Raw genomic sequence first — 27,511 nt, 5'->3', positions numbered from 1 at the left:
GGGTAGCAATCTTATTTGCAGACAAAGTAGATTTCAAACCAAAACTAATTAAGAGAGACAAAGATGGTCACTACATCCTTGTGAAGGGAACAATCCAAGAGGAAGAGATGATAATCATAAATATATATGCAACAAGTATTAATGCCCCCAACTATACAAAACAAATATTAATGGGCACAAAAAATCAAATAAGCACTAATACAATTGTAGTGGAGGACCTCGATACTCCACTGTCACAAATAGACAGATCATCTAGACAAAAAATCAACAACGAAATATTAGAGCTGAACCAAGCTTTTGAACAAATGGACTTAATAGACATCTACAGAGTGTTCCTCCCCACAATATTAGAATATACATTCTTTGAGGCTGCACATGGATCATTCATCAAATAGACCGCATGCTAGCTCATAGAACATGTTTAAGTATATACAAAGGAATTGAAGTTATCAGACCACAGTGCAACTAAACTGTGCATAAGAAACTGCAACAACTCCACAAACACATGGAAATTGAATAAAACTTTCCTGAACAACCAATGGGTCACAGAGGAAATTAAAGAAGAAATTAATTTCTACAATTAGATGATAATACAAATGGAACATACAGAAATCTATGGGACACAATGAAAGCAGTTCATCTAGGGAAATTCAAAGCAATGAATCCCCATCCTAGGAAAACAGAGCAAGCTAAAAAACAACAACCTAATGCTGAACCTTAAGCTCCTACAAAAAGAAGAGTAAGACAAACCCAAAGCTCATAGAAGATAAGAAATTGTAAAGATCAGAGCAGAAATCAATGCAATGGAGACTAACAGAACAATACAAAAAAATCAATGAATCAAAGAGTTGGTTTTTTGAAAGAATAAATAAAATTGATAAACCCTTAGCCAACTTTATCAAAAAAAGGAAAGGCTCAAATCCATGTAATTAGGAATTAAAAAGGTGAGGTCACAACAGACCCAGCAGAAATCCAGAGGATCATCAGTACCTATTTCAAGAACCTGTACCCTAATAAAATGGAAAACACAGAAGCAATGAACAGATTTCTAGATGCATATGAATTACCAAAGTTGAACGAAGATATAAAAATTCTAAACAGCCCAATTACAATCAGTGAAATTGAAAATGCAATTAAAAAGTTACCAAAAGAGAAAAGCCAAGGTCCTGATGGCTTCATTGCTAAATTCTACAAGATATTTAGAGAAGAACTATTGCCACTACTCTTTAAACTGTTCAGTGAAATTCAAAGGGAAGCATTACTTCCAAATTCATTCCTGGAAGCAAGTGTTACTTTGATTCCAAAAGCAGAGAAAGACCCAACCAAAAAAGAGAACTACAGTCTAATCTCCCTAATGAACATAGATGCAAAAATCCTAAACAAGACACTGGCAAACAGAATACAGAGGGTCATCAAGAAGATCATACACCCTGACCAAGTCAGATTTATCCCAGGGATGCAAGGTTGGTTCAACATTCATAAATCAATAAATGTAATACACTATATTAACAGAGTCAAGGACAAAACCATATGATCATCTCAATAGATGCAGAAAAGGCATTTGACAAAATCCAATACCCATTCATGATAAAAACCTTATAGAAAATTGGAATAGTCTTTCTCTCAACCTGATAAAGGCTATCTATGAAAAACCAACAGCTGACATCATACTAAATGGTCAAAAACTCAAAACCTTTACAATAAAATCAGGAACAAGTATGTCCACTATCACCACTCCTGTTCAATATAGTTCTGGAAACATTAGCCACAACAATTAGACAAGAGAAAGAAATAAAAGGAATAAAGATAGGAAAAGAAGAAGTTAAAGTGTCATTATTTGCTAAGGATATGATACTCTACATAGAATACCCAAAGAACTCCACCAAAAGACTTCTAGACTTAATTGACAGATTCAGTAGAGTAGCTGGATACAAGGTCAACACTCAAAAATCAATATCCATGTCATACATAAATAACACTCACTGAAAGAGAAATTAGGAAAACAATCCCTTTCACAATAGCACCCAAAAAAGTGAAATATCTAGGAATCAATCTAATGAAGGAAGCAAAAGACCTCTACATTGAGAACTACAGCACTGTGAAAAAAGAGATCAAAGAGTATATAAGAAAATGGAGAGACATCCCCTGTTCCTGGGTAGGAAGAACCAATATAGTGAAAATGGCCATACTTCCAAAACTGGTATATAGATTCAGTGCAATCCCTTGAAATCCAAACAGTATATTTCACAGAATTAGAGAAAACAATCCAGAACTTCATTTGGAACCAGAAGAGACCTCGAATAGCAAAAGCAATTCTAGGCAATAAAGACATAGCAGGGGGTATCACAATCCCCAACTTGAAACTATACTGCAAAGCCACTGTGATAAAAACAGAATACTATTGGCAAAGAAACAGACTCGGAGATCAGTGAAATAGATTAGAAAATGCAGAAATAACTCCAGGCATACTCAGCTACCTCATCTTTGACAAAGGAGCCAACCATCCTAACTGGAAGAAAGACAACTTCAATAGTGTGGGAAAAACTGGATTTCAACCTGCCAAAGCTTAAAACTAGACCCCTATCTTTCACCATGCACTAAACTAAAATCGAAGTGGATTAAAGATCTAAATATTAAAAGAGAAACACTAAACTTGCCGGAAAATAAGTTTCGTAGAACGGCTCAAAGACATTGGCATAGGACAAGACTTTATGAACATATCCTCAGTTGCACCAGAACTAGCACAAAGAATCAACAACTGGGATCTCATCTTATTAAAATGTTTCTGCACTGCAAGAGAAACCACCAACAGAGCTAAAAGACAACTTACAATATGGGAAAAAAATTTTACCAGCTATTCCTCAGACAAAGGTCTACTATTTAGAATATGTAAAGAACTCAAAAGAATCAGGCCCCCCAGATATAAAGACCCAATTCAAAAATGGGCATCTGAACTGAACAGACATTTTTCAGACAAAGAAGTAAAAGCAGTAAGTAAACATCAGTGGTCATTCAAGAAACGCAGATGAAAACAAGGCTGAGATTCCACCTCACCCCAGAAAGAATGGCTGCTATCATGAAATCAACTAATAGCAAATGCTGGCGGGATTGCGGGGAGAAAGGAACCCTTCTCCACTGCTGGTGGGAGTGCAGACTGGTACAACTACCGTAGAAATCAGTGTGGAGATACCTCAAAAAACTAGGGTTAGAGGTCCCATTTGACCCAGCTATTCCTCTGTTGGGTATCTCCCCAAAAGAATTAATAGAATCATACCACAGTGATATATGTGCATCTATGTTTATAGTGGCAGTTTGTAATAGCTAAAACTCGGAAACAGCCTAATTGCCCATCAACTGGAGACTGGATAAAGATGTGGGTTTTTTTAATAAAACAGAGTACTACACAGCCATAAAGAACAAGAAACTAGCTAAATGGATGCACATTGCCATACTCTTAAGTGAAATAAATAGGACACACGTGTAAATACCAAATAGTTTCTGTGGTGTGAAAAACTGAAAGTATAAATAAGGATCAAAATGTATAATTGATAATGTGAAATAGGAAGAAAATATCTTTAGACATTTTCTAGTAGGGGAAGTGGGAGGGGTAGGGGAACAGAAATAAAGGAAAAGAAAAAATATGAGAAAATATGAGAAAATGAAAAAATGGAAACAAAGTCTTTGTAAATAGGGAAGGGTGGAGGGGGTGAAGGGAGGGCAGGGGAATGGGGAAAAAATAAGAACCAAGATACATCATGTAAAGGTACAAGATCCCAATGATGAATGTAACTGTATTGTATACCTAAAATGTACCAATAATCTTAATGGAAAAAAAAAAGGCTCACTATCACTGCCATAGTCTATCAAGATTCTAAATTTTAAAAACTGATTAAAACTATGTGCAGAAACTGAAGCCTTACTTGGGCTTTATAAAAATACAACACGGAAGATAACTAGAGGAAATCCCTACCCAGTCTGACAATTTGTATATTTCTGCAGTACTTGACATCAATAGCACAAAGAAAAGAGATGGTTTTTAATTTTATCCTTTATTAAGGATATTTTTCAGTGGTACTTCAAATCTAAAAAATAAAACTGATTTCAAACCAAGCAGAACTGTGGGCACAAAGACTGACTTTTGATCTGCCTGTTTTTATCAAATTATAATGGGCAATTACTTTTTATATCTAATTATACTAATAGTGTAACTAGAAGCAGTAAAATTTGCTTTGTTTTTGTGAAATGCCTAAAACTTTTAAGAACAATTGTAAATTAAATCTAAACAATATACTATTCTTACACAGACAAAAGGGATTTCCTTCCTTTATTAAAGTTCTTATTTTCAGACATACCAATCCCTCCTAAGAGGAATGTCATTAAATATACAAAAAAGATGAGTGTTTTTCTCCTGCTTCCAATATTTGTATGTCTCCCTAGAGGATCATGACATATGTTAAAACTTAACATATACATCACTGTACTTTCCAGTTGAATTTTATTCCCAAGTGGCACCTTTATAAATTCAAATTCCTTAACTAAATTCAGGTTCAACAAAGTTGCTGGATAATTTGTCATTTAAATTTTAAAGCATGTGTTATTAAATCAGCAACCCAACTTTGAGACTCAGACCTAGTAACACAAATTAGAGATAATTCTTAACAAGATTACGATGTGTGGTGTATGTAGAAACATGTATATGTATACCCATGTTATAAATTCATGGGGTTTTTGGGGGGAGGAGTCATGTCTGACAAGATCAATCAAGAGTAACAGCAATAATTCACTTAAAATTTAGAACTGGGTATCCCTTTAAAATTTCAACAGCATATTTCCTTTATGTTGTTATAATAAATGCTCAATAAAGCTGTTAAATTAAGCCTAGGTAGGAATAAGGTCTATTTTAAGAATAACAGTTATTGTTGCCCAAAATAATATAAAACATGTAGATTATGAGAGCTATTTAGCTTTGACAAGAGCAGCAACTTTGAGAAATGTTCTATAAAGAGGCAGTAAATTTTTCTTCCCCTACTAAATAAATTACTAGATTTTTGCATGAATGTCATTTGAGTTTTCTAAAATGAGAACCCTGAGTTTACATTAAATATCTACAACATTTAAGTTTTTAAAAAAGAATAAGGGAGATGCATTTGTAAAATATCCAATATCTGGATTTAGAGAATAGTAAATGAATAATTTAAGGAAGCCTTGAACACTACTAATCCTTTCCCACAGTGGTAGAATAGTATAATGAACATATTACTTGGTTTCTAAGAGACACAGTTAACTACATCTAAAGTGGGATTTATCGATGAACTGCAGTAAGTTCTCAGAACTTTTACTACAACTCAGGTAGAAATAGGCAAATATTCACTTAATATGTAATTGTGTAGTAAAGAAAGGTATTTCAATTAAAATGTCAATCCTCACATCTGAAATCACTTAGAAATTACTGACGTATTTGGAAGAGTTTCTGTATAAAGATTTTTTATGATGATACACAGTGTCAGTGCTTCAGAGGGTTAGGTAAACTGGGTTCTCTTTTGTTTAACAATGCCTCATTTCCACTACATAAAGCCTGGTCTCCAGTCCCACTGTCCAATGTCTGCTTTACATTAAGTCTTACTTCAGTGTTATCACACAAAGTGATTACATTATAAAAAGCCTCTAGATCACTCTGTTCAAATGTAACAGCAGGTTTCAGTACTGTTCCAGGAGCAAGGGAATTTCCTCCAATGATTCTCAGGTTGATAAATTTGATCTTCCAAGTATTTTCCACAAAAGGACAGCGGATAAGTCCAAAGATTTGTTCAAAAATGCCTAAACAAGTGTCCCCTCGGTGGACTGTTCCTGCAACTCCAATCATAACTAATCCATGGGGAGAAGAAGCACATTTCAGTCCACGAGAATCTAAGTTGGGGTTAAGAAAAAGAAATTCTTCTTTTACTAGTGACAACAAGCGAAGGCTCACAATTTCTGCTCCATGGTAGTCTATCACATTTTGTTCTGATGTGTTGTAATAAAACCTAAGCTTGACATCATGCCAGAAGTGCTGTGGCCCCCATTCATCCTGAGGTGGTCCCATTAAAGGATTCTGTGAATTGAGAAGTTCAAAGAACCAGTGACAAAATTCTTCTCCTAGGCGATGAAAATCAACTTTTTCAGCTTTTTTATCTTCTTTTGCCTGCTGATAAAATAAAAAATAAAGCTAAGGTTTAACTTTCACATCTACTTTTTGTATCTAGTTTGTTTCAGAGCTAGGTTTCGGTTTACGGATTACAGCAAAGGGAACTACCCATCATGTATAGACAAGCTGTTTTCAAAGAGGAGAAAAATCATTTGAGAATTTTCTAGCTCAAAAAGCTTAAAATGTAGCTAAGTAAAGTTAATAATAAGGCAGTAGTACACCTGTAGTCATAGCAATTAGGGAGGCTGAGGCAGGACTGCTTGAGCCCAGGAGTTCAAGTCTAGCTTGGGCAACACCGACACCTTGTCTCTCAAAAAATAAATAAAAAGTAGAAGAAGGAACTTTACGTATCATATTCATGAATATGAAGTCTTAGATGAAAGTAACAACACCTATTAAAACATCAGCATTAACAATGATAATGAACTATATAACAATTTTCTCTTGATTTTGGCAGGATCCGTCTGTCGCAACCTTCAAACTATGCTTCAAATGGATGTGCTCTGCTGCATGTAAATTATATTCTGCTAAGATTATGATAAATCAACCTTTTTGCCAAGTTTAAACACATATTTTAAAAGGGGTTAAAGTAGGTCATTTTCTATAACTGGGATTAATTTTATATGATTATTTCTCCTTTTACAAAGAATACATTATTGCAAAAAAGTATCTGGTAAATTACATTTCATTTATCCACATATTCTAGAGTATAGTACCTCACTGAAATGGTTGAGTTCCTTTTTTTTAAGCAGCTGAATTCTCAGCAGTCTTGCCTTACTTTGGCACTTCACTTTTATATCATTGTCAAGGCATCTCATGCCCTTTCTCTCGCTGGCTGGGCTTAGCACTGCACCTGAAGCCTCCCAGCCTTGAGGTCTGATCCTCTGGTTTTTTTGTTTTTTTTTTTTGGTACGGGGGATCAAACTCAGGACCTTGCGCTTATGAGGCGGAACCACTGAGTTAAATCCCTGGCTGCTCCCCTACGTTTAATTATTATCTGCTACTGAAAATTCAGGGCAAGGTGCACCTCACTTAAGTGTTATTTTCTCCTATCTTCACAATAAATCCTACGACATTGATATTATTGCTAAGATTTTTCGGGGGGTGTTGTTGGGGGCCTTGTACCATCACTGTACTAAACCCCTAGATCCATTATGATAATTTTATAGATGAAGAAAACAAAGCTCAGAAAGGTCAAATTATTTGCCTAATCTCACACACCTACTATACTGCAAACCTTAATATGAAATAACATCTATATTATTTCAAAGCCCATTCTCTTTTCAGTACATTAAAAAAGTTCTTAGATCCTTTCCTAATATGAAGGCAAAATGATTAACTTCAGTCAGTTAACATTAAATTCTCATTCGACATCTAAAATGCACACATAAAAATAGCAACAGCCTATAGTGGCTAAAGACAATAGCTACAGGATTTTTTCTAGCTAAATATTTCCAGCTTTTCTCATGACATTTTTGTACTGATGGCAATGAAATCTTAAAAATGTGAAAGGATTTACAATAGTTTTCTTTTTAACTTTATTAGTATATGTTTACAATAAATAATAACCACATTCATCATGGGAAACTGTACATATATTTAATCACACTTTGTTCCTTTTTACTTCTGCTTTCCCTCCCCTACTTTTCATCTCTCTCCATCCTCAAATCCGCTTCTCATGCCCACATAGTGATTTAAAGTGGGAGAAAAAAATTGGAGAACTAGAGTCCAAACTAACATAAAATTAATCTTAACAGTTTACCTTTAAAAAATCCAATAGTTCTCATTTGATGATAAGTGAGGAAAAATTTTTTCCCTCATAAATCAATAAATGTCAAAAATGTTTTTTTTTCTCTAAGTTGCTTTACTGGTCTTTCTTCTTTTAGGATGCAAAGGTTATGAAGTAAAGTTAAATTACAAGATATAAATATTATCAACTATGTTCCCCAGATCTAGGATTATCTATGGAGCTTAAGACAGAACAAGGATTCAGAATGTAACTACAAGATCTGTTTACCTGTTGAAAGAGTTGGATGTCCTCCTTCTTTGTAATTGGCTCTGGCATTTTTTTCAGTTCCAGCTCTGATCGCTTGTCCCAGTAATCTTTTGCATGCTGAATAAGATTGTGTTTCTCAGTAGCTGGAGATACAACAATCTCCTGAGTTGCCAAGTACTTAAATATGGCTTCTCGGTGGACTTTTCTACGCCTCAGAAGTTCTTCTACACTTTGACTGTACACTAATATTGCTCGAATAGCATCTAGAAGAAAATCACAATGAAAAGAAAAAAGTCATGAGGCACTTACAAATTTGTCCAATGTAAAGCAGAAATTCTTCCACAAAGTAACTCTTACCATGGAATTTGCTTTTGCATGTGGGATGGTTATTTTTATGTTTGGTTTTTTTTTTTTTTTTTGGTACCAGGAATCAAACTCGGGTCCTTGCACTTGCTTAGCAGGCAGTGAAACCACTGAGCTAAATCCCTGGCCCAAGGGATGATTATTTTTAAAAAACAAGAAGTGGGTTGTAGGATTTTTAATTTCATGGCTTAAACATCCTCATTGAAAAAGAGTCCCCCTTCCTTTCACTTTCTATAAGCAATAGTAAAATTCTGGCCCAATTTTTAAAAGAAGTGTGTTTTAAGAACAAATTCAAGCCAGAAAAAAATGTTTAGCTAATAAGACCACAAGATCTGAATTCATATAAAACCTCTTAAAACACCAGTAAAATTACAGTATTTTAGACATCAAGGAACTTTGGATCACTTTTCTCAATCTAAAGAACTCAGAGTTGAATATACACAAGATACCAAGAGTCATACCCTTAGGAAGTGGCATAACCAGAACTTGTTTTTTTAATTAAAAATATTTATTCATAAAGCCAGGCAAAGTGATGCATGCCTGCAATGCCAGCACTTGGCAGGCTGAGGTATAAGGATCACAAGTTTGAGGCCAGCCTGGGCTATGTAGGAAGTTCAAGGGCAGCCTGAACTATACAGTGAGACCATGTCTCTCTCTCAAAAAAAAAAAATCAATCTATATATCTCAAACCAAGAACTTTTTATATGTGTGAGGTATACAGAATGGCAATAAAACATACTCCTATATAATACCTCCTACAGATCTTAAAGCATAGGAAATTACTGTACTAGCATCTTTAAGGCCCCGTTTCACCTCTCTAGTGTTGTTACTGTCTCTTCTCACTCATCTTACACAACAGCCACTATCCTCCAAACATTTCCTGCTTTTCTTTATAATTGTATTGCATAAGTAAGTGTTCCTAAACATCTATTTAGTATGGCATTTAAAAATGTTCTATAAATCCAATACACGAGTATGGGTAGTCTTCTGGAATCAGCTTTTCATTTAGTGTTATTTTTGAGATTACTGTATGTAGATAAGTAGCTATAGTTAATTCTTTCTCACTTGTGAAAATGCAAGGTTTCTATTCTTGTTTACAGACTTTTGTTATGCTATTACTAATAGTATTATTAGTACTATTACCAACATTAGTACTCTGAATATTCTCATACACTTCTGCCAGTGCACAGAAGGGTGAGCAGCAGGAGTATCATGTTTGTTAGAGATGCACTTCAAGCCTACCCAAACTACTGAATCAGAATCCGCATTTTAATAAAACCCCTGAGGGATTCAAAGGTACATTTAAGTTTGATAAGCCAAAGTCTAAAGCAGTGATGGCAAACCTTTTAGAGACAAGTGCCCAAACCGCCAACCCCAAACTCACTTATTTATCACAAAATGCCAATACTGCAATTAAACCTGAATGCTGAGGGCTTAGTGTAGAAACAACTCATACATTAACATCTTTTGTCTTAAAAGAAAAACACAATTTCATGCACATTGTAGGTTCACCACCACTTGTCTAGATTAAGTGTCTAATCTCATTTTAGGAGATAATGTGAAATTTGTTTTTCAGTGGGGTAGCTGTAATTTACATTCCTCCATTAGTTGTCAGAGTTTCTTCATCTGATCACCAACAGGCAGTTTTTTTTTAATGCTTTGTCAATCTGGTACGTAGAAAAGACACCTTTTGGTTTGGATTTTGTTTTCTAAAAATGTCGAATATCTTTTTATATGCTTATTGCTTTTTTTTTTTCCTGAACTCTTTCTTCAAATCACTTAAACATGTTGTACTGGGAAGTTTTTATTTTTTTTTCTTCTTATTTGCTCTTAGATTCACTGCCAATTATTTCCAGCATTTTTACCTATTACAATTTTAAATTCACACTCACCATAACTGTGAGGTGATTAACATGTAAAATTATAAATGCTGCAGACCAACATTAGTTTAAAATTTTTTCAGTCTAAATTTTTAAGGATGTCTTTCTTTTCTGTTTTTTTGGTACGGGAGCTCGAACTAGGGTCCTAGCGCTTGTGGAGCCGACGCCGGAACCACTGAGCTAAATCCCCGGCCCAAAGATGTCTTTCTTTTTAATGTTCACTGTTCAAAAATACAAATGACCGATTTTCTTAAATGAACAAAAGGTACATCCGACTTAGTAACCCTTGATAATAGACTCTGCATTCATGTGTATCTGATTCTGAAAGTATCCTTAAACACAAAATCGTCTCCGGAAAATTCTGCCTTCAAAAGGAGACTTGGATTCAAACCCTCCATCTCTTTATCACAGTAGGTGTTTTATCTAAGCGCAAAGTGTTATCCTCCTCCTCTCTAGCTTGACCAGGCTGAGCAGCAGCTGACTCCTCAGCTGACAGAAGCTGATAATTAAGTTAAACACTCTGGTTCCCAGGAAATTAGAGGTACTACGTATCCTCCAAAGAACAAGCATTTGCCCATAACATTACAAGGATAAAACCCGGAGGAAGCTGCGCCATTAGCAGCACCGCCAGCCGAAGTCTGCGTGCTGGTTTCTGGGCCACCAGCACCAAAGACGGTGACGGGATTCTGACCCAGAGTGACGGGATCCAAGAGGGGGCTCGGCCTTCAACTCCCTCCACTCCCACGCTACCGTAACTTGGGGTCGAGGAGGGGCGACGGCGGCTGGTACCTTGGCGGTCCTCAGGATGCACCAGGCGGTTGGTGACGGTGTCGCACAGGGCCATGATCTCGTCGTTGTCCAGTAGGCCGAGCAGATTACGACAGCCTTCCATTTCTGACTGACTGAGCCCAGACATCTTGACCCCCGGGGAAAGGGGAAGAGGACCGCGCCAATAAAGTAGCTACGGCCCACCGGGCCGGCGCCTTGGCAACAGACACCGGAAGTACCTTTCCTGTCGTTCGCCGTAGAAGGAACTCAGGTATTCCAGACCCCTAAACGGAAGTGATCTCCGGGGTCAAGGAGAAAAGGCTGTGCTCCTGACTTGCGGTTCCGGGATGTCTTGGAGCAAAGTTCCGCACACCTCACTTAAGAGAGGAACCGCATTTAGACGGAGAACGTCGACTTTCCACAGAAAGCGAGTTACAAAAAGAATCCCTGAACTCACCAGGAGTCCCTTCTCTTCCAAACGGCGTCCTGAAGGGTGCGCGGTTGCAGGTGGGTGGAAAGCGGAAGTCGGCCCCGGCGCTGGCCGAGCTCCCGTGATGCTACGGGGCAGGCCAATGGAGGACGCCCCTCCCCGCCCACAGGCCTGGCCCCCGGGAGCGCTTAAATGGTCTCTGCGACCACTTCTCAGTTGGCTGAGCCGGTACTTTAATATTCTAAAATTACACGAATTAAAATAAATTTTGGTTTAACATTACACTACGAAAAGTAAAAAGAAAAAAAGATAATCACATATCCCACGCCTGCCCGCCTTCCACCCGACTTCTCTCAAATTGGCTCCGCTCCCTTTGTCGTTCTGCTTTAAGAGAGAGTGTCGCGCGCAGTTTGAGATTGGGCATTCCTGTAAACCAGGCTACCGGGTTTTACTACGCCATTTACTAATTGTGACTCTGAGCAAGCTCCTTAGGTTTTTTGGTCCGTGAGGTTCATATCTCAAAATGGATCTAGGATTGTGAGGGGGAAGGGCGAAGAACAGTACCTCGTTCCCAGTAGAAGCTGAATGTGTATATTGGATGTTATTAGTATGATAGCAAGTCACATAAACTGACAGTCGTGCTCTGCTAGACTGAGGACTCACACTTAAACACATTACTTCTGTCTGCTTCCATTGTGAGCCATATTTTAGATGAGTTAACTTAAAGTTTGGCATTGAGTAGCTGAAATGTACGATTCTGCAGATCCAGGTGAGGAAATTTAACATTTTCTTAATGCCATAGCTAAATATTGGTCATAAATAAACTATAAATATGGTCTTTAAAACAAAGCATTGAAAGCACAGGTAAGTTGTCAAATGATATTATTCAGGGGTACCATTCATTCATACACACCAATTTTTTATTTCGCCTTAAGCATTGATGAGTACCTTTTATGGTAGGTATTGAAGATTCTGAGAAATGACACCCTCCTTTAATGATTTTTGCCAGTAAAGAGATATGGTAAGTGCTCATATGTACTGTTATGAGACTACATGGAAGGCATGCCTGACTTTATTTTATTCATTTAATGCTTCACTTTTTAAAAAATGTATTTAACTAACACCAGCCATCATTTTCTGCAATAGGAACAAATTCAAGTCCTTTGGGACATGTATTCCAGTGGGCAGAAACAGATAATAAACCTCTAAGAAACTATCCTCTACCAGATGAAAAATAAATCAAAAGAGGAAGATGGAGAGGATGTTACTGTTTTATACAGGATGTAAGAAAAGGCTTCTCAAAGTGACATAAAGAAAGGTCAAAAGAAAGTGAGGGAGTAAACCACAGAAGAGTATTCTAGGAAGAAGCAACAGTAGAGATTTTGAGGCTAGAGGGCTGCGCTTAGCACATAAGGAGTCCAAGAGGCTGAAGCAGCTTTATGTAGAAGACAGCACTGTGGTTAGGATTACAGTTAAGACTGATCTAAAGCAGGGTTTCTCAACCATGGCACTTGTGATATATATGTGTGTATATGTATATATGCACATATATATATATATATATATATATATATATATGTATATGTATTGTTTTGTTTTTTCATGGTTCAGAATTTCCACCCCTAGGCAGGTCATAGAAACTAGAATTTTCTTTCCGCATCACCAGTCATAAAGTCTCATCTTTGCTGCATTTCTAAGAGTAGGCCATAAATTTTGTGATCTACCTTTGATAGTAGGTCTTAAGACCTTTCTCATTCCAGAAGGGTCCTACCTAATACGCTTGAGGGAAGAAAGCTGCACAGGGAGGCCAAGAATAGCTAAACAAACAGGCCTTGCTGGATTTCTCCATTCATTGTTATCATTAGATCAGACCCATTTTGTCCAATCATATTTTGGTTTTTTTGGTTTTTGGGGGGTGTTTTTTGGTACCGGGGATCGAACTCAGGACCTTTTGCTTTCGAGGCAGGCAGCGGAACCACTGAGCTAAATCCCCGGCCCCCCAATCACATTTTGACATGGTTGTCCATTCAGTCTTGCCTATGCAATGAGCTCTCCATTGAAAACTCAGAAGGACAGGGTCTAGAGAGGTTCTGGGTAGCTGAACATGTGAAAGCTCAAGGAGTTTTGGCACATCTGGATAAAATAAGACAGGTAACCTATTGAGACAGGAGACGTGGATTCTTAGGCCTTAACCCATGATGTGTTACTCATTAAAGATAGGTACATCTTTTTCTCCATCCTACTTTGCTGACAATGTATAGAATGTACCCTCTGCTGATCCCCTGCTCTTATTGCAAGGAGCAGGTTCCTATAAAAGCAGGGGAAACATCAGGATAGATCCAAGAGTAAGAATTGCCACTAATCCATAAGCCACAGAGGAAATCCTCTCAAATATGGATCCCCAAAATGCCATAGTTATGACCCAATGGAAATGTCCACCCATCAACCTACCCCAGCAAAGCCATAAAAACTAGTCCCTTTTATTAATTTTATTTTTATTAATTTATTATTTTATTTATTTTACTATTAATTTAATTAATGAGCCAGTCTGAGTCTTGTCATCAGAGCTGGGCTTCCTTTATATCTTCAAGCTAACACTCCTTCCTTATTTTTTCTGTTTTTAAATGCTTAACACATCTGCCTGTCTCACTGATGAGTCATGAAATTCTTTTTTTATGACAAATGTCTTTCTTTTCTCATTGCTGGGACAAAATACCTGACACTCAAAGTTAAGGGAGGAAAAGTTTATTTGGTTCACAGTTTGTAGAGGTTTCAGTCCATAATCGGCAGGCTCCAAGGCAGGGTGGCATGGCAAACAAGCATCACAGAGGAGATGGTAGGCAGAAGGTAGCAAGACAAGCAAGGGACCTTAGCAGCGTGTTTCTGCCCGTTTTATACTCTGTCTAACCGGCATTAGAGTGGTACCAAACCAGTCAGTAGACTGATTTAGTAATCACATACTCTTAAAGCCAGCATCACACACTCTATATTCAGCCACCTCTGAAGACGCCCCACCTATGACCGCATGAAACTTTAGTAGGACATCTAGACACAAATCATAACAAGAGTCAAAAAACCTACTTCAAAGGGGAGGCAAGTTGAGGCTTCTATTTCATCTTGTAGAACTTCCTTAGACTCCAGTGACATGCCAATTTCATGATTTCCATCTGCATTGAGCTAAAAGCCCATGGCTGACTGGTAACATGGAAGAAGCATAGAAGCTCCATGTCTCTTCTTCCAAAGCTGGATGAATACAACTGTTCATCTTTGTATTTTGTAACATTTTTTATAATAAATCAGTACATTAAGCTTTCCCTGAATTCTGTGAGCTACTCAGATTAACTGAATCCAAGGAGGAGGTTTTGACCTCAATTTAGAGCTCAGAAGCACAAGGGAAACAAACTATCCAGGGACACATACTCTTGGAGCTGAGCCTCAGCTTTTGGGATCCAATATTATCTCCAGGTAGGCGGTATCTGAATTGAATTGAATTAGAGCACATCCAGCTAGTGTTCTCACAACAGGAATTAATTTCTTGCTTGGGGTGTGGGGAAGAACTCCACCTATCTGTTAATTGATAGTGATCTGTATTGTGAGTATAATAGGAGAAACTGAGTTTGAGTCACTTTGTTTTTTTTTAAATATAGGATAACTGACATTTTGGGCAAGATAATTCTTTGTTAGGGGGATTAACTTGTGCATTGAAGGATGCTTGCCTACATCCCTGGCTTCTATCCACTGGTGAGTAACACCTCTTCCTTTCAGTTTCAGAATGCAAATTTAACTCTAGATATTGTTAAATGTCCACTGAGGTTGATATAAAGCAACTTGTTAAATGAGAAGATGAAAATGTTCTTTGTGCTACCAATACAGTAACCATTAGCCACATGAGGTTACTGAGATATTGTAATGTGACCCGTGAAATTGAGGAACTGAATTTCAAATTTTATTTGAATTTCAACTAAATTTTAATAGCCACATGTTGTTAGTGGCTGCTGTTTTAGTGGAGATCTAGAGACTTTTGGCCATCATACAGATTTTGGCTTTAGTTTTTACCTCTGACTTAATTTCCTATTTATTACAATGTTTTCCTGTTTGTACCTTCATTCAGGTCTGTCACAAAACCTTTGATCTTACTGTTTTGCCTGACAGACTATGTCAAATATCTGAAGAGCTCTCTTTCTCTTACAGTATTGAAGTCCCTGGTTCAAAGTTTATCAAGCTGAGTGTGGTGATGCATACCTGTAATCCCATCACTGAGTGGCTGAGGCAGGAAGATCACAAATTCAAGCCAATCCTGGGCTACTTAGCAATTTAGCAAGACCCAATCTCAAACCAGAAAAGATTAAAAAGGGCAGAGGATGTAGCACAGTTTGAAGGCCCTGGTTTTAAACCCCAGCACTTAAAAAAAAAATCAGTTTGAGAGATTTTGTTCCATTGTCCTTTTAAGAGTCACAACCAACACCTTGCTTATTCCTGTTTCTTACCCACTTTTTCTCCATACCACTTACACTGTATTGTTTGTTGCCTCCTTTCCCATTCCCCAGTGGCTTGTGAGGCAATGGTTTTTATTTTTGTTTTTTCATCGCCTTATTAGAAAGTCTGGCACATGGTAAATTGTGAACTCATTAAATTGAAAAATATAATGATCTAACTAGCTTCAAGCAGGGCCCCTTGGCTGCTATGAAGAGTAGATTGAAGACAAGAATAAAGGAAAGGGAGCCCAATTAGGAGACTATACAGTAGTCCAGTGTTCACATTTAATAATTTAGTAAAATAGAAGCCATTTCTTCCCAGTATACTGTACTCATCAATAAGGGATAAACTTCTCAGTTTTATTCTATTTAATATTGGGTTGACTACTTAGAATCCAGATATATAGCTCAAACTTCGGTCCCTGTAACCCACTGATTCTTGAAATCAGTATAGATTTTATATTATACTCTGTGCTTTGGTGTGGATATGATTCTGACCTCCAAACTTCCTTGTGCTGGAAGCTTTAGTGCTCGATATGTCAAAGTAATGGGGCTGTTAAGAAATTCAGATAATGGGGGCATAACTCTTGGAAGGGATCAACATTTTCACACCAGGGCTGTATATGCATGACTGTCTCATCAGGCAGCTTGTACCACCTGAGGGGACTGTCCCATGCTGCCAGATGGGCCAGTCATCCATGTACCACTGGTGGTTCAAGCTGCCGGCAATGTGTTAAGGTAACTTTTGAAAGACTTTCCAGAGGGCATTTGTTGCTATAAAAGGATGAACCTGGTCCATCTTCTTTCCCTGGTTACCACACTTGCCTCATCTGCACACTAGTTCCATTCCCACTTCATCACTATATTGTGATACAACTAAAGTGTGGTACAATGCTGTTTGGACTTTCTGGCCACCAAAATTGTAAGCCAAGTATATCTTTTTAGTACGGTATTCAATGTAATGTATTTTGTTATAGCAAGACAAAACAGACTAAGACTTAATTAACCAAACCCCAACAACTTGCCTGTATACCTTAAGACATTGATTATCCTGAAAATGGATCACATTTCTGAGATCATTATGGCCTTAAATCAGACTGAGAATTTTAGATCTCAGCATTAGAATGCTTCAGAACTGTTTCAAAGCAACACGTTTGTGCTATGTACAAATTATTTTAACCCACTATTTATTCTTTCAGTTTAAATGCTCATTGCATTACAAAGATGTTATTTTTCTTAAAAGCCTCAATTTTTCCAGTTGTTTTAGCAAAGACTGTATAGGGTTTTTGTTAGTGACAGAACATCTATTTTGGTTTTAGACTGACTTAATAATTTCCCCACTGAAATACTTCGCAGGAAATAATTTTCATCATGATTGGTATCTTTTTTTTTTCTGGTGTTAGGGATTGAAATCAGGACGTCACATATGCTAAGCACACATAGTACTATTAAGCTGCACCCTCAGTCCTTTTCAGGACAGGAGGTCCCCTTTGTTGCCCAGGTTAGCCCCAAATCCTGGGCTCAAACTGTCCTGCCTCAGCTTCCAGAGTAACTGGGTCTACAGGTGTGTGCATCGTGACAAGCATACTCTAAAATTTTTTTTTTCCCCTTGGTACCAGGGATCGAACTCGGGTCCTTGCGCTTGCACAGCAGGCAGCGAAACCACTGAGCTAAATCCATCCCCGGCCATACTCTAAAATTTTAAAGAGACTTCTGTCTATCCTTTATTTTAAAGTTCCACCAGAAAATCTATCCACTGTCTTGCTTTTGGAGAATACTAGTATTTCTTAATCCCTTCCGGGTTTGTATGGTAATGTATCACACTGAAACCACACATCTGAAATAAATTTAGTAACCAGTATTCTAGCAACTGTTATTCCTTCATATAAGCATTATCATAATGTGGAAAATGTCTGTTTTATATAAACTTAGATCTATTTTATATAGTTGAAAAATCATTCAATAATTTGAAAATAGTACTAACTGAAATACCCCATTGCCTTATGAGACACAACTGAAAGTTCTCATTTCATATATACCTTAGAATAGGCTTAATTTCTTTTTTTTTTCTTTTTGGTACTGGGAATCGAACTCAGGATGTTGCGCTTGCAAAGCCAGAGAGGTGCTGAGCTAAAATCCCCGGCCCAAGCTTAATTTCTTTTAAAATCAATGTACTACATAAAACTGAACACTTGCATTATCAACAAGGACAATGTTTTATTGAACAAATCTATGTACAGTACAAAAATTTCTTGAAATGAGACACTATTGTTGATTTATTGCAGTTCAATGGCTCAGTTTTAATTTGTACTCTTATAAAATGCAAAGTAAAATAATTTAATATTCAACAAGGAAGCACAAATTTCCTTTCTTGCTGAATCTGTAATATCTTTCACATATTAACAATTTCAAAATGCATACACAGCATTTACCCATTCTGAAAAGGTGTTTTACAGTACCAAATAAATTAAAAAATAAACACTATCATCCCTTTTAGATTTTTCATACAACAATATTAGACCAAACAAGGAGTATGTCTGAATGTTCAGTGTGATTTGAAAAGAATCACAAGGTCAATGATATAAATTATGTATGCATTATATAATTGGTAATTGTTTAAAATAACAAATATGGCTAAAGCCCAAAGTACCAGTGTCCTTGTCCACAGATTCCCCTTTTCTTTATCCACTATAATGTCTGAGCAGCAAAAATTCAGATTTACTCTCTTCTTGACCTTACTGACACATAGTAAAAGGTTAGCATGTAATTTTTTGAAGGAAATTTTTATTTAAAACAAAAATTTAAAACTTGTTCCATATAAGATAATATCCTTAAAATAGTAGAAAAGAAGCTGAGAAAAAGAACGCTTCCTTTTCTTTTGAATCCCAGATAAAAACTGTTTTAAGTTTATGCACCCATAAAAGCAGAATGATGTAGGCTTATGTTTTAGAAGACAGATACAACAAGATACACACATTCTTTCAGTATTCATTATGTGCAACGTATATAAAGAGGTTAAAACAATGTAATCAAAGAGTATTTTATGATATTCCTTGACTTAGTTGTATATAAACCAGTTTGATCTTTCAGAAAATTTTCTCCTAGCAACACAAAAGTAGAAATAAAACCTCAAAATAAATTTAGGGAGACAATAATAGTTAAAATATGTTTAAAACATCTTAGCATGAACTTCAGAATTGTGGTAACAGATTTATGTCAATAGTTACAACTTGTAAAGAAGTTAAAATGTGGTAAAATGTTATTTTAAACTTTTGGAACATGTACAAAGCAGAAATTATATTTCAAAAAAACTTCACTGTCCAAATGAACCAGGTTCCAAACAGTTTTTATTATATAATGTACTTTTAGAATGAACTGAAATAAAATTCACTTATTACATTTTTAGTTATCAGGAAATATGGAAAACATTTTCTTTAAATTGACCTTAAAATATTTAAAAACTTGATTGAGTTGTGTTTACTTATCTATTATATATATGTAAATTTCAGCCTAATATAGGCTACACAACAAAAACTTAATTTTATTGGAATGGATTTTTGACCATCATTGCATAGAAGTGAATGTCCATAATAATCTAATAAAATTAAGTATTTTTTTGATCATCTGATATACCATGACCTGGAAGTCATAATTTGATAAAATCTGGATGCTACCCTAAAGAAAAGTAACCTTAATGAGGAAGCTCTAATAGTCTACAATTTATAATAATAGAGTCTGATAGGATTCTCTTCTCTAAACAAAAGTTTATCAGTTGGCATAACTGGGATATTTAGTTGACAGTATATTACTAGGTCTGTTTTCAAAGAATGTGCCTTTGCATTTTTGTTCTCATCTCTTTTAGATTAATACAATTTACTATTAGGTAAAAGGAGGTCTTTATTCTCCTTTCAATAATGGAAATGGAAAACATTCAAGAAGCTTTTCTTTTAAACTTTTACAATATTTATTGTTTAAATAATTAAATTAAAATCTTTCATAGGAAAATTACTGGTCACTAAGGAAAATAATACATTAATATATCTCATCATGTTCCTGCTGTGCAAATTTTTGTGTAAATACTTCCCTTTTTTATATAAAAGTTTATTCAGACCAAATTTATCACTAATGAATAAAAAGCATGAGTAGTATGGCTTATTTTGGAATTGACTCTTAACTAAATAAAATGAATCAATTATTAGCTTTTTAGTTGACAATTTTTAAGCAGTTATTTTCATAGGACTATACTTAGATAACTCACACTAATGTCTAAAGGACCTTACTATGAATCACCAAGCAATGTCCTAACACTGTATACAAATAGAAATATCCCAGTATGCTTTAACCATTATTCACATTGAGGAATTTGCAATTCAGTGTTTTCTTTCAACTATACAGCCTGTATTGGTCTCAGATTTATCCCGTATCCTGCCAAAGTTACTGGTGGTACTTTTCACTTTCTTTGACATTGCTGTCTTTTAAATATAACTGATTTGTATTACAAACATTTGTATTTGTATTAAAAAATGGAAGAGTTTAGTAAGAGCTTATTTGCAAATCATTCATTGAACTCTGACCTAATTATCTGGAAATATGTTAGGATTTTCAGTAGATAACACTGTGATAAATTAAGTTTTCTTTCTATGTGTCAGCTTCTAAATTGTATCACAAACCAAAGGGCAATGGTTCCTTAAAATATGTGTGACCAGAAGGGAGGACATAATCTGATTATGCATGAAAACAAAACAAATTTCATTTGTAGAATGCTTTACATTGTTTATTATTGTAAACCAGCTTCCCTTTCATCTCCTTTTTGTAAATGGGTTAACTTTTTTCCTTTCTGTAAGGCCATGGCTGGTTTTCCTTTCTAACTAGTTGCCCAAACATGTTTTCACAAGCAAAACTGAACATGCTGCTATCAATCATCATAAACTTCTAAAAAAATGTGGTTTTCTGGATAACTGGTACTTTGGGAGTTGTATAATAACCCTTTTGGAGTCTTAGCACATCTCCTCTGCAAGTTCATTCTAGAAAATGTGCTTTTTCTTTATCTTTAGTAATCCGAGACCGCTCTAAAATTAAGGCCATCAGGGAAATAGCAAACTGATGATGCATTTTCTTGTAGTGCTTTTTTTCACACTACTGTTTGATCGACAGATCTTTCTGAAACATTTTTATCAGGCACCTGTAAAACAGAACACTTCTGTTAATTCATATTTTATAGATATTCAACTGGAATTCTAAGTTAATTTTTAAAAAAAATTTATACCCTCACTCAAAGGATAGTGATATTAGTAGAAAGACAAGCTCTTCTTTTGCTCCTCTTGTTTTTCAATTATTTTCTGGTTCTTTTTTTAACTTCTGTTTTTGTGATAGAAAATTTACATTGTGGCATACAGAGAAACAAATAATTTTTAAGAAAATTATTTAGTGCCTAGAACTTTTGTTATATGAAACCTAGAATGAAGAAAAGCCTATGATATAGTGAAATAGGATAAATATATGGAAAACCTGTGTCCAAGTTCCAGCTTCCACCAATTCATAGGCTTATGCCTATATAAATTATTTAACTTGTGAATTTTAGTTGATCTGTAATACAGGAATACTAATACCATGTCACAGTGATTATAAAGAAAACAATGTCTGAGGTAATGTTTTACCATCTGTGCTACACAAATGTTAATTTTTTTAGCCTCACTGAGACCTGTTATACTTATGGCACTTTCTGTTTCTATAGATTTATCTACTGAGAGCATAGAAGACTTACTTTCATCATCTGAATCAAATCCAAAGAGTGTCTGACATTTCTTTTGTGCAAGGTGAGCCTCAAGTGCTTCTGCATTACAGTAGGTGGTCAGGCATTTGCCACATCTTAATCTTTTCACTGGTTTTTTATATATGTTATCTTGATCAGAATTGGCATCTACTCTATCTGTCAGAAATTTTCTGCGTTTTGGCATACTAAGGTACCGTTCATCAAGGTAACTGGGAGGCAATGGTCTGACATATGGCTTTGTTAAAATTAAGCCATATGAAGTATGTTCACTTGTAACATTTGGTCTGGATGGTGCCTGAGATACTGGCAGGGTATTATTTTCTTGTACAACACTGGGCAAAACAGAACCATTTTCTGTCCTTCTGTTTGTATCTGTTTTCAAAACAGGATCTGATGAAACTAAAGACATTTGTTCCATTTCACTGTGTCCATTGACTGAATCACTAATACTACAATTGTTTTCAGAATTTGGCTCTATTTCAGGCATCTTTTGGTCTATCAAGCTTATATTTGAAACAGTGTCATCAGAATGTTCACTTCCGTTCTGAACTAAACTTTCTGTTTTCTTTTCCAAATACATCTTTTCTATACATGTCTTTGGTTGTGTAGAATCTTTTCTTGATTTGCTAGTAGAAGCTGGCAGACTAACAGTTTGTTTCTCATTACTAGATGAGTCTGTTTCCAGATTAGGATTTGAGTCTGTACAAACATCCAAAAGAATTGCTTCACTTGGTCGTGCAGATGATTCTGGTGTTTTACTTAAATAGTGCTGGGCTTCATGTTCATATAGCAGAGGAAGATCTTCAAAAAGTTCATGGCATTCTGGAAAACTGCACTGAGCTTGAAATATCCTGTGACTTTTTGTGTGCTGGGCAAGCTGGAATGGCAACTTAAAGGACTCATTGCAATTAAAATGCAAACAAAAGTACACATTTGGATAACTGTGTCTATTTAGGTGATCAATAAAATGTTGAGAATCTTCAAATTGCCTTTGGCAAAATTTGCATTTTCCTTTGCTCCATTTCATTACTGTTTGTCGCACATTTAAATCAGTTGGATGTACGGTCCTTGCATGTGTATTTAGAAATCCAATTTTTTTAAATATCCTGACACAGCCAAGAGCGGGGCACTTAAAGTTTCCTTCTTGATCTGTAGCATATATGTCTTTTGGATGGCACACAGTTCCATTGATTTTATGAAGTACTGAAGTTTCTTGATTCAGGTCATAATCCTCTTCTTCATAATCACATTCTTCATCATCTTCCTCATAGTCACATGGAGGTAAAGGCTCTAAGACATTGTTTAAAGAATTATCAGGACTGTCGTTTTCAATTATACCTTCTGATATACCTATGGGAATTTCAGTGAATTCAGCAACTTGCTCAGATATGATTTCTTTCTTTCCATCAGCAGAAGGAGTCAGAGTCTCTACTTCCAAACTGTTATTATTAGAATTCCCATTTTCAAATGAAATGGAAGAACTGGAACAATTTATTTCTTCTAAAGTAGTGATTTCCTGATCATCCTGTTGAGCTGCAGCAATTTGCTGTCTTTGTATCTTCTTAACATGACTCTTTAAATGTTTCTGCATAAGTCCTCTGTTTCTAAATTTTCTACCACATATTACACATGAAAAACTGCCTTTCTTCTGATGAGCCTGGGCATGTCTTACAATATGACCACCAAGAAATTCCTTATTACATAACATGCAACGATGCCTTGGGACATTGTGATCTACTTTGGAAGTATTAAGAGCTACAAGGTTTTTCTTTGTATTAACATGATCTTTAGGTTGCATTACAGATATATCATCAGGATCATTTTCTCCAGTGCTCTGATCTGTAAGAGAGTCAAGCTCTTCATCTAAACCTTGCTGTTCTACTGTCTTTTTTAGATTATCTGTAGAGTTTTCCAGTGTACTTTCACGTAGAAATCTAACTGCTGATTTGTCACTCAGTAATGCCACACAGTTTTTCTTAATCATTACAAAGTTCCAAAATTCAGGATCAAAAAACAATCCCTTTTTCAAAATTGGAAGTAATTCAAAACGAACGCGATTTTGAACACTACTTGTGCCTTCATTATATTCTTCATCTGGGCGTTTATAAAGCTCTTCAACAGTATGATAAGCTTCTAGGGAGCGCTCAAGAAAAAATATTGAGAGTGCACAAATCCTGAGGATTTCCAAATCATTTGGCAAAAAATGTGCAATTGTTTTATAAATTAGACATTTAGTTTTAGGATCATCATGAAGGTCGAGTTGTAGAGCACAACCACATATTTCAACACAAATTTGCAAACCTTCTTCTTCAACCTGTAAAAACAAAACAAAACAAAACAAAAAAACTGTATTAACCACTTTACTTTTTAAAATAAAACTGACAAGAAAGCTTTCCGCACACAGTATTCCAACATCCAACATGCAATTTTCCTCAAATGGTGGCATTAACTCTTGTTTAATAGGTATCTTTTTTTAAACAAGGGCAATCTGGAATTGATAGCATTTTAGCTTCCACTTTATTGAATTACCAAGTTTGATAAGCCCTACTAACCATAATACAAAATGCTTGATAAAATTAATGGTGGTTAACATTTCTTACAATTCTAGACTCTTAATTTTAACCAGATATAACAAGTTTCCATGTTAATAACTGAGTTTAAAAGAATCATTTATAATACTATAGAAGAGGACAATTATTATTTTTCCAAAACTAATAAAGCATCAAAATAATAAGCCTACTGGGAATTATTACTCAAGCCTGGCTCAAAGATAACTGTACTAGCTTATTTTTCACTTGTGAATTTGCTGTTGATCCATTTTAGTTATGTTATAAATAATGCTTCTAATGGTTTGGAATATTCTAAATACTTGTTTGAATAGGACAAGATACCAGAATAATATGTCTTTAAAATCATACTGCCTACATATGCTCATTAATTATAGGGAAGATTACTATTTTGCCAGCTTCATGTCTTTATAGTTCTTTACATGCTATGTAACCCTGTTTAACTACATACAGTTAGTTCTACAAGTAGACCTTAACTTTGCACATACTATTCCCACTTTATCCAGCTAGTAAATTTCTACTGATCTCCTATTCATTATTTGTGAATCAGTTCTACTCTGAAGGCTTCTCCCATTCATTCTGGCCTTTGCTTTGAGGTATATTTAACACTCTGTAATCCTTCCAATAAGAATAACATATCTCTAAGAGGCACTTACATATTGTTTTATAATTGTGTTTGTTTGGCTCTACCTTCACTTTGAATTCCCAAATCACTGTGACACTGTCTCACTTTTTGTGTCCTATGTTTATCATAGAAGTTAGTACGTAGCAATCTCTGAATGTTTGCAAAATGAATGGGAATCAGATCTATTCCACTGACTTTAGTTTGCTTTTAGAAAACCATCATTTCAGGTTTGGATTCCCTTCTGAATTCAAATTTTTATATCTATTATAATTAATTTTCCTACCCAGATTTTTCAGGTATAGCAATTTCAAAATCCACTGTTCAGCATAACATTTCTTCTCTTTCTCCAAAATCATATCTGTATTCTCTATCTTTACTTTTACGATTGGAATGTACTCAGATGTTCAAGTTTAAAAATTTTAAGATCATCAAAAAAGGGAAGAGACTGCTTCCTTACCTGAAACTTTTAAAAATAAATTTTATTTTATTCCATCCCCCCCTGAAACCCTCACCTCTACCTATGTACAGAAGCTTTGTTTCCATTTTTTCCTTCTATTTTCACTTCTTTTCTTGTCCCTTCCTTTCTGCCTCCCTCCTTGCTTGTTCCCCTTCCTTCCCATTTGAACACTTTTTTCCCATTTCCCAATATTTATTATACATTTCAGTCCTTATTTCCACTTTCAGTTTCTCACATCAGAGAAACAGTGCCCTTACCTGAAACTCTTTAATGGTTTCAGAACATTTATGAACTGAAGTTGCAACTTTCAGTGACACATTCAAGTCACTTTAGGATCTCCAGCCATGCCCTGTGCCCCCAGTAGTCTCCAATTAATCTCATCTCCCATCTATTTCACCATGCTTCTCTGCTACTCTATTAATGCCACTGGACAGTTGTGAAACACAAATAATAAAATGAGAAAAAAAGTGCTCTGTAAACTATAAAACCCTCTACAAATGTTAGTGCTGTCTTCATCTATCATCCAAAACCCATCTTAAAGCATATTCCTCTGTGAAGCCTTTTCTGATATGCCATGTGTAATGTCTCTTTGTGAACTAACACAGTATTGTAACTATGCCTCTTTCAATACTGCTGAGGCACATGAATGATATTCCATCAGATAAAAACATTTTTTGTAGAATGTAAACTATTAAGAATCATATTGGTAATATTTTTTGGTACATGTTTGTAGTGCATATTTACATTCCTTGTGTGGAGTTGGTACATGTGCATAACACATTAATTCCTTTTTACATCCCCTTTCCCTCCTCTTTTTCCCTTTCCCTCCATCTCTTGATCCCCTTCTCATGTTAAAGAGATCTATCTTCATACTTCTATTATCTTATCTTTTATTTTGCTCTTTATTTATAATTTGGGTTTCTCACATGATAGAAACCAAGCAATATTTAACCTTGTCATCATCAAGAAATCAAATAAAGTAATAACAAATGCTGGCAAGGCTGTGGGGAAAAAGGAATCCTTCTACATTGTTGGTATAAATGTAAAGTGGTACAAGTACTATGGAAGTCAGTATGGAGATTCCTCAAAAAACTGAAACTAGAAATTCCATTTGACTCAGCCATTCCCCCTCTAGGTATCTTCCTGAAAGAGTTAAAGATACCATATTATACATATAACACATATATATCCATGTTTATAACAGCACAATTCATAACAGCTATACCTTGGAAACAGCAACCTATATGTCCATCAACAGATGAATGGATAAAGAAAATGTGAATGGAGTACTACTCTGCCATAAAAAAGAAAAATGTAGTCATTTGTAGGAAAATGGACACATCTTGAGACTATAATGCTAAGAATCATATTTTTATGACATTTTCCTTATATAATGTACCTTTAGGCTGACCAAAAGTGAAAATAACCAAGATCTGTAGTAATCAGCACAATGTAAACTTTCTGTAGTATCTCTCAACTTTTGGAGACAATGAAAATCATATGTACATATAGATACATAGATACATATTTATATTTAAAGATAAAGTTTTACAGGTGATTCTGATGAACAGCAAATATTAGTAAGTGTTCTGTAACACAGTTTCCCTTTTCTTTGATGGAGGGAAACGTTTTGATAATACATATGAATGATATTTTGGTATTTAATAAGGATTGTGAATGCAGTTAGCAAAAGAAATTAGAAGTTTTTTTTTTTAAACCTCCCATACGACACTTTTTATTATGAGAATATGATCACTATTTGGTCATAACATTGAATGAGTAATGTGATGATGAATGTGATAAATGCCAAAAATATATTAAAAGCTAAAAGGTACTACTTATGGGTACTTCTTGACATATTTGAACTGTCTTTGTATTTGAAGTCTTGTTAATATTTGGGAGGAAGTTACAAGAAAAAAACTAAACTATTTAATTGATGAATCTTAATATATTTAAAAGTAACCAACTTTTAAAGACTCAAATAGAACTACAA

At 35.5% G+C, this 27,511-nt stretch overlaps 2 protein-coding genes and 1 long non-coding RNA gene across 12 annotated transcripts in view; 1 reads left to right on the top strand and 2 right to left on the bottom strand.

The window, feature by feature from the left end:
* Positions 1 to 402: 402 nt before the first annotated feature.
* CUNH3orf38 (chromosome unknown C3orf38 homolog) lies at positions 403 to 11,402 on the bottom strand. 2 transcript variants are annotated; one of them, XM_004857913.4, is made up of 3 exons: positions 11,213 to 11,402; positions 8,202 to 8,443; positions 403 to 6,184 (listed from the first exon to the last, which is right to left on the bottom strand). In XM_004857913.4, the coding sequence occupies exons 1-3, from the start codon at positions 11,337 to 11,339 to the stop codon at positions 5,504 to 5,506; spliced, it is 1,050 nt and encodes a 349-aa protein (XP_004857970.1). In that variant the 5' UTR covers positions 11,340 to 11,402; the 3' UTR covers positions 403 to 5,503. The 2 variants fall into 2 exon arrangements, with proteins under 2 accessions (XP_004857970.1, XP_004857971.1); XM_004857914.4 differs by having other exon boundaries at positions 403 to 6,181.
* Positions 11,403 to 11,515: 113 nt separating this feature from the next.
* LOC106010521 (uncharacterized) overlaps positions 11,516 to 27,511 on the top strand; it is a 53,885-nt gene continuing 37,889 nt past the window's right edge. For 4 of the 5 annotated variants that reach the window (XR_001184278.3, XR_015452335.1, XR_015452334.1 and 1 more), the window contains exons 1-3: positions 11,516 to 11,698; positions 15,269 to 15,362; positions 21,831 to 21,912. This is a non-coding gene — a long non-coding RNA (uncharacterized LOC106010521). Of the gene's footprint in view, positions 11,699 to 15,268; positions 15,363 to 21,830; positions 21,913 to 22,538; positions 22,859 to 27,511 lie in introns of those variants that run through there. The other variant, XR_002387130.2, reaches the window with a different exon arrangement.
* The window catches only part of Znf654 (zinc finger protein 654), a 79,834-nt gene continuing 70,616 nt past the window's right edge, over positions 18,294 to 27,511 (bottom strand). For 4 of the 5 annotated variants that reach the window (XM_021238854.2, XM_021238853.2, XM_021238856.2 and 1 more), the window contains one exon: positions 21,285 to 24,183. In XM_021238854.2, coding sequence (XP_021094513.1) covers positions 21,568 to 24,183 — 2,616 coding nt within the window. In that variant the 3' untranslated portion in view covers positions 21,285 to 21,567. The other variant, XM_004857916.4, reaches the window with a different exon arrangement.

Source organism: Heterocephalus glaber, unplaced genomic scaffold (assembly GCF_053883595.1).
Source record: "Heterocephalus glaber isolate CG9 unplaced genomic scaffold, H.glaber_assembly_v1.0 deba00000122, whole genome shotgun sequence".
Lineage (NCBI taxonomy): Eukaryota > Metazoa > Chordata > Mammalia > Rodentia > Bathyergidae > Heterocephalus > Heterocephalus glaber.
This window is presented reverse-complemented; position numbering and strand designations above follow the sequence as displayed.